Source organism: Anarhichas minor, unplaced genomic scaffold, assembly GCF_050575085.1.
Source record: "Anarhichas minor isolate MPS153535 unplaced genomic scaffold, ASM5057508v1 ptg000035l, whole genome shotgun sequence".
NCBI lineage: Eukaryota > Metazoa > Chordata > Actinopteri > Perciformes > Anarhichadidae > Anarhichas > Anarhichas minor.
The window spans coordinates 1,091,796-1,104,624 of NW_027466481.1; the positions used below are offsets into that span (position 1 = coordinate 1,091,796).

The following is a 12,829-nucleotide window of genomic DNA, read 5'->3' on the forward strand; positions in this document are numbered from 1 at the left end:
AAAATATTCAGTTTACAATGAAACAGAACAGAGAAAAGAAGAAAATCTTCTCAACAATATTTGACATTTGTGCTAAACAAAAACTACGATTAAGAGATTGTCATAATAGTTGTGATTTATTTTCTGTTGATCAACTGATTGATTAATTGTTTCAGCTTTAGTTTAAAGTCAGACAGATGTGACATTACTCACTTTCTGGATCAGTCCAGGCCAATGTTCATCCTCAGTGTGTTTCTCTGAGGAGAAAATAAATATAGATGATTGATTTAACACCAGGCTTTATAATAACACACTGTCAGACTACAAGAACTATAATGTTAAGGATTGATCGCATAATGAACAGAAAATCTACTGAATAACATAATAAAAATAAACTAACTTCTTATTTGCGAGACTGAAATGTAAATTACAGTAACTTCATGGCTTTGAGGAATCATTTTTCTTCAAGTTCAATGAATAATATTCAACAGATTCATGTGAAATTATGTTGACAACATTAACCAAATTATTATTGGGTTATATACAATACAAGACTGGTGATAATGAGATAAAAATACACACATTTAATGGACCAAAACACAAACAAGATCATGTGTCCCAATAAAGACAAATGTTTTCAAAGAATAGATGTTGAGAGACTTTTGAAAGCACAAAATGTACAAACTAGAGTTACTGACTCTCAGTTGTATTTCTAGTCAAGAAACTAGTCAAGATGCAGTTTACATCCATGTCTGTCGAAAATGTTGGGAACGAAAAGGAGCGTGTTTGAACTAACAGCAAATATGAAAAACTGAATTATTGACATCAATAGAATTATTAATGTCAGTAAGATTATTCACAATTTGTAATAATAACGGGGCACTACCCTGCGAACAGGGACCAATAACCAAACTATAAACTAAGTCTCATGATTAGTATTCACTCACAATGTCAATAGTCAAATACTATTTAACATTCAGAGTGAAAGTGAAGGTTTGAATCTGAGCACGGGCCACATATCCAGTTACCACCACAATACACATGCACCAAGTTATCACAGACAGCTGTTCTTTAAAGTACAACAGAGCTTATTAAGTACCAATAACAATGATCTAGTCAACTAATATCTAAAACTAACAACAAATACTACACAATTATGAGCACACTATCTAAAATCAACAAACTGTGGTAAGAGGGAGAGTGTGTGTATGTGTGTATCAACAACAACAACAACAAGGTATCATTGCGGCACTTAAGAAGTTACATTTGTCTCCTCCCCTTTTCTTTGCTGATCCAAAAAAAGATCCGTGACTCAAAAACCGTGATCCGATCCGAACCGTGAGCTTTGTGATCCGTTGCACCCCTAGTAGTTAGCATATGAATTGTTGAGTTATGGCCAAACACGTGTTTTATGAGGTCAGAGTGACCTTTGACCACCAACATCTAATCACTTCATCCTTGAGTCCAGGTGGACGTTTGTGCCAAATTTGAAGAAATTCCCTCCAGGCGTTCCTGAGACATCACGTTCACGACAATGGACCAGATGGAAGTACGTATGGACAACCCGAGAACATAAAGCCTCCGCCCACGGAGACAAGTCAACAGACTCATGAACCCCTCAGAACGTCTTCACTTTGAAGTTGAAATCCAAAACATTCACCTCTGAAGTAATATTTGTCTAATTTAACATGTGGTCTTTATTTTGTATGCACAAGTATATTTAATTAGTTAAAGTAGACGCTTCAACAAGACAACGAACAACTAACTCTGTGAAGCTTATAAAGTTCAGTTTTTGTTGAGAATGTGTTTGAGAGGTGTTCTTTCTACTCTTTGGTAGCTTTGCTGTCATGGTGGGCCTATATGATGTTGTTGCATTGCTTTATACTATAAGCTGCTGTATTTGTAACCGTGCATATTAAATATTATTAATGTGACCGTTATCTTTATCTTACCTTTGGGTCCTGAGCTGGTCTCTGACAGCTTCTGCACCAGATCAGTCCTGTTCATGTCCATGAGAAGCTCCTTGGTCACCTCCACAGACTGTTGATTCCATATCTCCACCATCACATCCACCAGGTCGTCTGTCCAGTCTGCCGTAAGCAGTCGACTCCATGAGATTTGTGGAAGGCCCCAGTGGAGGAAGTTGAACTGCAGCAACCACTTGAATTTCTTTAACTCCTTGTAGCTCAAATCATAGAGCAGAAGCTCCAAAAGCAGCTCTTTAACAGTCATCATTGTTTCCACCTGGAAAATTCCAATTATGTGTTTGTAAAGGAAACATGTTCATGAGAACCACTGTTCTGTAAAGAAAAAGCTTGAATTCCTCCACACAGAGCATGATGGGTCATTGAATGGTTCACATGTAAAATAATGTGAATCATAGGCTCTGACTTTCAGACACCAGGTCAACTCAGTGGAACACTTATGGGAGATTTAGGACTGAAGTTTAGGCAGCGCTCGAAACCAACATCATCAAAACAGCAAATAAATGCACGTCATGTGGTAGGTGCTCATCTCTCCAGCACAGTTGCAGCTAATTTATGATGTTTTGCAATATGACGATTTTCAGTTATGCAGAAAAAGTAGTTTGAGAAGTTTCTATTGATGTTTTCGTGACTGTGTTTAAATCCATTGTGACGTGTGTGAATGTGACTACAGCTGCTGTCCTTCATAAGGGAACACGCTGTAAACTGTTCAGAGCTACGCTTATTAGGCCGACAGGAGACGAGTAAATGCCATTTTCTAGTGGAGGATCCTTTAGGGATTTTAGAAATATTACCCAAAGTTTGACTTGTATTCACAAAATATTTGTTATATCACATTCACACAAGATTTGATTCTCAATTGTATTTACCTATTGAGTCTCAAAAACTGACTATATGAGAGGTTCCACCTGTGATATCCACACTTCTTAAAACGCTTTACATCACTAAGGATTTACTCACTGGCACTTCTGTTCCACTGAGCTCATCGATTAGATCTGGCTCATGTTTATTCAGGAATCTGTAGAACATCGCTTTTCCTTGACCTCCGCTGGATTCCAAAGGCCCACTAAAGAGCGCCGTCATCTTCTCCTGAGAGGTAGGCAGAGCCTTGATTTCATCATAACTATCTTGTTGGATGATGTTTTCGTGGAGGAGCTCATCCAAAAAGGGTGCAATGTTGCTCACTCTCTTGATCAGATTGACTTGATGTTTTTCCACAAAGTGCTCCCCTGAGGAAACAGTGAAAATACATTTCTTTTGAAGAGAAGTTTCATTACAAGATGCTTTAAAACTCCTACTTATATAATTCAAAGTGTAGATAACTGAGATTCTTCAAATATTAAAAAAATACAATTTGCGACATGGATTTTTTAAGAAAAGTTATTGAGATTCTGTAACAGTGATTTCTATAGTTCAGTTGTTTGTGTATTGCATTCATTGAAGCATTTTAACTGCATGCGTGAAACACAAACATCACACATACAACTGTATTTTAGAGCAAAAGTGACTCAAGTGTTAATTTTGATGTTTCATTTATATTTTTATTCAAGTTGTGAATTTACAATTTTGGATTTAAACTACATCTGAAAGATACATTTTATATTTATGACATGTTTCCTCCAAATGTCTTTCTGTAAAGCTCTCACATCTTTTTGATTTTAATGACATTTTGTTAAATACATTTAGATATTTAGCTTAGCTGAGCATAATGACTGGAGGCACGGGAGAACAGCTAGTCAGTCCAAAGTTTGTGTTTTATTGAACCAATAAAAAAATATTTCACATGTTAATTGGTGAGCTTCAGATGTGCTGGTAGATAGAGTTCTGTACTGAGCCAGACTAACTGTTAAATTAGGAGGTTTCAGAGTCAGATTCTGTTTTTCTAGATAATCAATTTAAATTAATTAACAGATTATATCCGCTTTACAGCTCAGAAAAAACAAAATGGTTCGATAGTAGAATTAGTTAAATAATTTTGCAATGAAAAGTGCATTTTCTAATATCTATATAATGGTTCACAGATATAATTTATTGACTAGATATACTAAAGTATATAGGGTATCCTAACAGTCCTATCATCAGTGCTGAAAGAGGTACTCAGATCTTTAATTTAGGTAAAAATAGTAATACCATGGTAGAAATACTGTTACAAGTAAAAGTACATAAGTACCAAAGTAAAAGTACTATTACAGGCTATTTCACTGGACTAAAGACTGATACAATAAAAATCCCAAAAGACTCTCAAGGTCCCTTCATTCACTCTCTAGCTCGCTCGACCACTGCTGTGGTCTCTCTCTCTCTCTCTCTCTCTCTCTCTCTCACTCGTTGAGCTGGAGGGGCGAGTTTTGAATGTTGTGTTTACAAACAGTGTGACTGTATATTATACCTTTAGACTTTCAATTTTGAGACACGATTATGTCATGTGTTGTTTATCTTTGTCTTACCTTTGAGTGCTGAGCTGCTCTCTGACCACCTCCACATTAGATCAGTTCTGTTCATCTTCTCAACAACCTCCCTGGTTAAATCCACAGACTGATGGCCGTAGAGCTGCATCATCACATCCACTGTTTCTTCACTGTCTGCTGTTTGTGTCAACATTGATGAGATGTCTGGGAGCTTCTTCTGTGAGACGATCAACTGCAGGAACTCCTGGAATTTTTTTAACTCAGAATGATCTAAATCATTCAAGGTTTCCAAAAGCAGCTGTTTAACAGCTGCTTTTGTTGCTGCCTGAAAAAATCAATACATTTATAAAATAAATAAGTAAATCACGAATTTGGGTCTTATCATGTTTTTAAATGCTAAAGATGACAACATTTTTTAAGCAGCATTGGTTGAATAAAAGCTGTGTTGTATGAAGTCAGACAGATGTGACATTACTCACTCTCTGGATCAGTGCAGATCTGTGTTCATCAGAGAGTTTCTCTGAGGAGAAAAGTAGTAAAAGTCATGAGTGATTGATCTAACGTCTGACAATAAACATTGTTCACAGGCAACATTGCTTTTTATAAAATCTACACAACACAATATTACACTTAAACCACCACAACAGTGATTGTTGTCTCCTATACAAAAATATTTGTCATACTTCATAGTCATAATATATTTTGTACACAAGATGATGTCTTTTCTCTACATTATCAATCACAGTATTCATAATGAAAAGAGAAGAAGCTGATGACACAACTTATGACATACGTGTGAAGTAGCAGTTTCATGGTTTTAAGATGTTTTTGTCTTTGTTGTCTTACTTTTGGGTCCTGAGCTGCTGTGTGACAACATCTGCACCAGATCAGTCCGGTTCATCTTCTTTAAAACCTCCTTGGTCTTGTTCACAGACTGTTGGCCGTAGATCAGCACCATTAAAAACACCATTTCCTGCTTGTCTGTTACCTCTGACAGCATCAATTGGATGTCTGAGGAGCGTCTGTGGAAGTGAGTTTTACTAAAGAGGACATACTTGAACTTCTTGAGCTCCTCGTCACTCAAACCAGCCAGCGTTTCCAAAAGCAGCTCTATAACAGACGCCATCGTTTCCACCTGATGTATTCAAAGGAAATGTTCATGAGAGAAAAGTGAAAAACATTTTCTGTTCACATTTCATCAATGTCTGTTTTATAAACGTGGATGTGGTAGAGTACATCAGCCATATCACACAAGGTCATGATATGATTGATAGTATTTGTCCAATTCATCTCATACACACTACCCGTTCAGTTCTGAAAAAAACTTCTGATGAAAAATGAAGTTGGTTTTGTTCATCATTTATAATATTTAAGGTGAGGATCATTTTGAATCTACATCTATTGAATGAAAGCTGTATTGTCTAAAGTAGCGCTGCAACTTATTATTATTTTCATAGTTTAATGACTTGCAATTTTTATTTTTCAATATACAAAACAATCAGTGTACAAATATCTATAAATACATCTTATGTCCTTCCCCAACTCCAAGAACAAGTGGGATGAACAACATTTCAATCAATCAATAATGTGCCTTCATATAAATAAAATTAAGAAACATTTATAAAATAACATAAATACATTAATCCTTTTAAGAACATAATATAAAATCCACCTGGGGTACTTGAGATTCATCAGATTCCTACTTACTCTTACTCCTGTGCACTCATTTCAGTTAACTATCATTCTTATTATTGATGAATGTGACGATTATTTTCTAAATTGATCGATTCATTGTTTGGTCTATAAAGATTAAAGATCACAATTCCCTAAAGTCCCCGTTGACATCTTTAAAAGTCTTGTTCTGTCTGACTCAACAGCCCAAACCCAAAAATATTCAGTTTACAATGAAACAGAACAGAGAAAAGAAGAAAATCTTCTCAACAATATTTGACATTTGTGCTAAACAAAAACTACGATTAAGAGATTGTCATAATAGTTGTGATTTATTTTCTGTTGATCAACTGATTGATTAATAGTTTCAGCTTTAGTTTAAAGTCAGACAGATGTGACATTACTCACTTTCTGGATCAGTCCAGGCCAATGTTCATCCTCAGTGTGTTTCTCTGAGGAGAAAATAAATATAGATGATTGATTCAACACCAGGCTTTATAATAACACACTGTCAGACTACAACAACTATAATGTTAAGGATTGATCGCATAATGAACAGAAAATCTACTGAATAACATAATAAAAATAAACTAACTTCTTATTTGCGAGACTGAAATGTAAATTACAGTAACTACATGGCTTTGAGGAATCATTTTTCTTCAAGTTCAATGAATAATATTCAACAGATTCATGTGAAATTATGTTGACAACATTAACCAAATTATTATTGGGTTATATACAATACAAGACTGGTGATAATGAGATAAAAATACACACATTTAATGGACCAAAACACAAACAAGATCATGTGTCCCAATAAAGACAAATGTTTTTTAAGAATAGATGTTGAGAGACTTTTGAAAGCACAAAATGTACAAACTAGAGTTACTGACTCTCAGTTGTATTTCTAGTCAAGAAACTAGTCAAGATGCAGTTTACATCCATGTCTGTTGAAAATGTTGGGAACGAAAAGGAGCATGTTTGAGCTAACAGCAAATATGAAAAACTGAATTATTGACATCAATAGAATTATTAATGTCAGTAAGATTATTCACAATTTGTAATAATAACGGGGCACTACCCTGCGAACAGGGACCAATGACCAAACTATAAACTAAGTCTCATGATTAGTATTCACTCACAATGTCAATAGTCAAATACTATTTAACATTCAGAGTGAAAGTGAAGGTTTGAATCTGAGCACGGGCCACATATCCAGTTACCACCACAATACACATGCACCAAGTTATCACAGACAGCTGTTCTTTAAAGTACAACAGAGCTTATTAAGTACCAATAACAATGATCTAGTCAACTAATATCTAAAACTAACAACAAATACTACACAATTATGAGCACACTATCTAAACTCAACAAACTGTGGTAAGAGGGAGAGTGTGTGTATGTGTGTATCAACAACAACAACAACAAGGTATCATTGCGGCACTTAAGAAGTTACATTTGTCTCCTCCCCTTTTCTTTGCTGATCCAAAAAAAGATCCGTGACTCAAAAACCGTGATCCGATCCGAACCGTGAGCTTTGTGATCCGTTGCACCCCTAGTAGTTAACATATGAATTGTTGAGTTATGGCCAAACACGTGTTTTATGAGGTCAGAGTGACCTTTGACCACCAACATCTAATCACTTCATCCTTGAGTCCAGGTGGACGTTTGTGCCAAATTTGAAGAAATTCCCTCCAGGCGTTCCTGAGACATCACGTTCACGACAATGGACCAGATGGAAGTACGTATGGACAACCCGAGAACATAAAGCCTCCGCCCACGGAGACAAGTCAACAGACTCATGAACCCCTCAGAACGTCTTCACTTTGAAGTTGAAATCCAAAACATTCACCTCTGAAGTAATATTTGTCTAATTTAACATGTGGTCTTTATTTTGTATGCACAAGTATATTTAATTAGTTAAAGTAGACGCTTCAAAAAGACAACGAACAACTAACTCTGTGAAGCTTATAAAGTTCAGTTTTTGTTGAGAATGTGTTTGAGAGGTGTTCTTTCTACTCTTTGGTAGCTTTGCTGTCATGGTGGGCCTATATGCTGTTGTTGCATTGCTTTATACTATAAGCTGCTGTATTTGTAACCGTGCATATTAAATATTATTAATGTGACCGTTATCTTAATCTTACCTTTGGGTTCTGAGCTGGTCTCTGACAGCCTCTGCACCAGATCAGTCCTGTTCATGTCCATGAAAACCTCCTTGGTCACCTCCACAGACTGTTGATTCCATATCTCCATCATCACATCCACCAGGTCGTTTGTCCTGTGTGCCGTAAGCAGTTGTATCCATGAGCTTCGTGGAAGGCCACAGTGGAGGAAGATGAACTGCAGCAACCACTTGAATTTCTTTAACTCCTCGGAGCTCAAATCATTGAGAGTTTCCAAAAGCAGCTCTTTAGCAGTCATCATTGTTTCCACCTGGAAAATTCCAATTATATGTTCATAAAGGAAACATGTTCATGAGAACCACTGTTCTGTAAAGGAAAAGCTTGAATTCCTCCACACAGAGCATGATGGGTCATTGAATGGTTCACATGTAAAATGATGTGAATCACAGGCTCTGACTTTCAGACACCAGGTCAACTCAGTGGAACACTTATGGGAGATTTAGGACTGAAGTTTAGGCAGCGCTCTAAACCAACATCATCAAAACAGCAAATAAATGCACGTCATGTGGTAGGTGCTCATCTCTCCAGCACAGTTACAGCTAATTTATGATGTTTTGCAATCTGACGATTTTCAGTTATGCAGCAAAAGTAGTTTCTATTGATGTTTTCGTGACTCTGTTTAAATCCATTGTGACGTGTGTGAATGTGACTACAGCTGCTGACCTTCATAAGGGAACACGCTGTAAACTGTTCAGAGCTACGCTTTTTAGGCCGACAGGAGACGAGTAAATCCCATTTTCTAGTGGAGGATCCTTTAGGGATTTTAGAAATATTACCCAAAGTTTGACTTGTATTCACAAAATATTTGTTATATCACATTCATATAAGATTTGATTCTCAATTGTATTTACCTATTGAGTCTCAAAAACTGACTATATGAGAGGTTCCACCTGTGATCTCCACACTTCTTAAAATGCGTTATATCACTAAGGATTTACTCACTGGCACTTCTGTTCCTCTGAGCTCATCGATTAGATCTGGCTCATGTTCATTCAGGAATCTGTAGAACATCGCTTTTCCTTGACCTCCGCTGGATTCCAAAGGCCCACTAAAGAGCGCCGTCATCTTCTCCTGAGAGGTAGGCAGAGCCTTGATTTCATCATAACTATCTTGTTGGATGATGTTTTTGTGGAGGAGCTCATCCAAAAAGGGTGCAATGTTGCTCACTCTCTTGATCAGATTGACTTGATGTTTTTCCACAAAGTGCTCCCCTGAGGAAACAGTGAAAATACATTTCTTTTGAAGAGAAGTTTCATTACAAGATGCTTTAAAACTCCTACTTATATAATTCAAAGTGTAGATAACGGAGATTCTTCAAATATAAAATTACCGACAATTTGCGACTTTTAAGAAAAGTTATTAAGATTCTGTAACAGTGATTTCTATAGTTCAGTTGTTTGTGTATTGCATTTATTGAAGCATTTCAACTGCATGTGTGAAACACAAACATCACACATACAACTGTGTTTTAGAGCAAAAGTGACTCAAGTGTTCATTTCGTCTGTGGCACTCAGCCCCAAGCTTATGTGTTCTTATTGGAGATGTCAATCAAATAAATAGTTTTTAAAAAGGCTAAAGAAGTCCTAAAACAGCTGGGCACTGTAGTTTGTTTTGCAAACCTTAGTGAAACAGGAGTAAATATTGCATTTGTTATTGATTGTTTTCAGCTGCAGAATTGGTGCATTACTGAGTGAATAAAATCAAAGAACTGAACTGATAATCTGCAAAATCTCTCCACTGTATTTTGTTTTTGCAAAGTTTATACATTTTTAAGAACACATTTCTTTCTTCTATACACTGAATATGTTTTGTTACCACATTTATTCAATAAGTTGCACGTTCTTTTCTTTTATGTCGTAGACAACCTGAACTCGGTGAGTAACAGTGAGATGACTGTGTACATATCATCTGTGCACCTACCTTCTGCCATTGTGTTCACATCAGTTGCTGCTACTGAGGATGAAGTAGCTGTAAAAATAAAGGTCCAATTAAGACTTCAGAACAATATATTGTTCTTAGACTTTGTGCATACCTCTGTCGTCTCATATCCATATAATAATAATAATAATAACTTTATTTACATGGCACCTTTAAAACAGAGTATACACCACACACTAGGAGGCTCAGTTAAATGATGAAGTCAAATGTTCAGCCCAAGAAAAGAAATCAATAAAAAAAAGTCCATGAAGGAATTAATCAATCTTAAACAGCTTTTAAAGGCCCGTGCAAAAATAAGCTACAAGAGAAGTGCAAAGCATAAAATGCCCATCACCTCGGGCCCAAAGTGAGTCCACAACCCAAAGTTATTTATTCTCCAGTAATATTCTACAGTCGATGGTAATATTACAGAGAAAAGCAGCAAATCCTTAAATCAGACAATGTTTGTCATTTCTGCTTGATAAATGACTTAAACAATGATTATTAAAATACTTAACAATTCAATTTAATATCTGCTTTTCAATTATCTAACAGATTATCTCCACTTTAAAGCTCAGGAAAAACAATCTATGAAGAAATAGTTAGCTAGTAGAATTAGTTGCATTTTCTAATGGCTATATAAAGGTTCCCAGATATAATTTATTGACTAGATATACTAAACTATAGGGTAGTGGCCGATGGCATGCTACTGTTGTTCAGCGGCATGTATCCCTGCAGTGGTATGCCTCTCCTGTTCCAACTGGCAAATACCGTTTGCTGAAGGCAGGTTCCACTTGACTGTCAGACAGGCACACCAGTGCCACCTCCTGATGCATATGCACATTTAATGCAAATTGGTTTGATTCAAGAACAGTGATGCCGTAAATGTATTTTTTCTGACTTCATTGACAAAGTAACGCAACACAGCGTCTTAAATAAAGGAATGTATCTATTTTATCTCGTCCATTGTCTTGTTCGGATATATGAAAGGCTTTTCAAATGACAATAGAGTGATTCAGTATTTGCTGATGTGCCCTGAAACTGATGTTATGGCCAATGTATACATTGCATCTCTGTTCGTAAATCTAAGCAATTTGCAGATTTGCAATTGGCATACCACTCTGATTCAACGGCATATAGTCACTATATATAAAGTTCACTAATATGAACTTTCAAACGGCACCTGCCTTCAGGAAACGATGTATGATGTTAGAAAAGGAGTGGCATACCACTCCAGGCATCGGTGTATATACCGCTGAACAACAGCACCATCGGCCACTTTTCGATCTCGGCGTCACTCAGGTGGAGGTAATGTTAAAGTATATGGGTGGCTTAATTCATGATAATACATATTTCATCCCTCTCGTTGTCTTTACCTTTTATTAGTTTGTTTTACTAAAATGGCTTGTCAGAGCAATTTAGATACTTAAGTTAGTTACTGTATCATTAGTATATTTAGGCTGTTAATATTTAGATAAGCTTAGTGTTTTTTTCACACATTAGCGTCAACGTTTAAGCTCGACAGAAAGTTAAACCTATGAAAGTGAAAGTAAGAAAAGAAGGTTGTCAAATGCTGTTTTACAAACCTTTTTAACACAGCTTGTAGCTTCAGCTGTCAGAGTCCGTCCATTGGTATCTAATGGCTGCAAATAATTCTTCGTATAGTTGACAGGACTTTAGTAGAAGTCTGCTCCTCTCGAATAGTGTTTCCTCATTAACTGACGTTTCCTGTACTGCACCCCTTCAGGTCTACGGGGTCTACCTGTCTGCAGTATTCAGAATAGAGCGATAGAGGGCGGTAGAACAACACAAATGCATAAAAATGATACAAGAAGAAGAAGAAGAAGAAGAAGAAGAAGAAGAAGACACACAGGTGACCTCCTGATTTTCTTTGGGGTTTAAAGTTTGTTGAGAGCATTTTCACAAGTTTAGAGCTTGTGCTCCGAGTTCTCGTGCTTGAGGTAATGTTTTTAAATTAATTTGAACATTGAATGAATTTAATACCCTGAGGTATTAAAAAAATATTTTTTTAATCATTAAGTCAGTCTGACATAACTTTAACTGTGGTTTGAGAACCAAACGTGAAAAAACAAGTAATGTTGTCACCTGGTGCAAAGTATGTAATGTATTGACCAAAATCCATATTTAGCTTATTGTTGACAGTACATGTGACCGTATATGTTAGAAATGCTTGTTTTAGTTCAGATAACTTTAGTTTTATTCATCTTGTTAACTTTAATTTAGATTTTAAATGGTATAGTTTTTTAATTCAGTCTTTCTTTGTTTTGAGTACTGCAGCTGATGGTGGAATAGAGTCAAAGATGGGCCGGCAGAGACACGTTCAGTTATTGTACATTATATTATCATACATTTTAACTTTTGCAAGGTGTGGACAGAAATATTGTAGGATCCAACCTAATTCTAACATTAAACAATCAGCCGTTAAGTATGAGCTTGTGTATTTGGTGGTTTTGTGTTTGTCAATGAACTGAAACCTTTTTCTCCTCAAAGAAATACTGAAACATATGTTTTAATGTGTAAGTGTAGCAGACTGTACGAGTTAGGCACACATACAAACACTAACAATATGAGAGCTCAGATGTATTGATATTTACATAGTAGTACAGTATAGGGATCAGCTTCTCCAACAACAGAGCCATGGCCAGACTCTGACTCCATGAATGAA

General features: G+C 36.2%; 1 protein-coding gene across 4 annotated transcripts in view; it reads right to left on the minus strand.

Annotated features, from left to right (window-relative positions):
- The window catches only part of LOC142965619 (uncharacterized), a 31,682-nt gene extending 19,780 nt beyond the window's left edge, over positions 1-11,902 (minus strand). For all 4 annotated transcript variants that reach the window (XM_076106647.1, XM_076106646.1, XM_076106645.1 and 1 more), the window contains exons 1-11: positions 11,730-11,902; positions 10,147-10,194; positions 9,169-9,437; positions 8,188-8,476; positions 6,449-6,492; positions 5,216-5,504; positions 4,849-4,889; positions 4,409-4,694; positions 2,925-3,193; positions 1,932-2,223; positions 193-236 (exon numbers count right to left, since the gene is read on the minus strand). In XM_076106647.1, the coding sequence (XP_075962762.1) occupies positions 193-236; positions 1,932-2,223; positions 2,925-3,193; positions 4,409-4,694; positions 4,849-4,889; positions 5,216-5,504; positions 6,449-6,492; positions 8,188-8,476; positions 9,169-9,437; positions 10,147-10,156 (1,833 nt within the window). In that variant the 5' untranslated portion in view covers positions 10,157-10,194; positions 11,730-11,902. The remainder of the gene's footprint in view (positions 1-192; positions 237-1,931; positions 2,224-2,924; positions 3,194-4,408; positions 4,695-4,848; positions 4,890-5,215; positions 5,505-6,448; positions 6,493-8,187; positions 8,477-9,168; positions 9,438-10,146; positions 10,195-11,729) is intronic.
- Between the last annotated feature and the right edge of the window lie 927 nt (positions 11,903-12,829).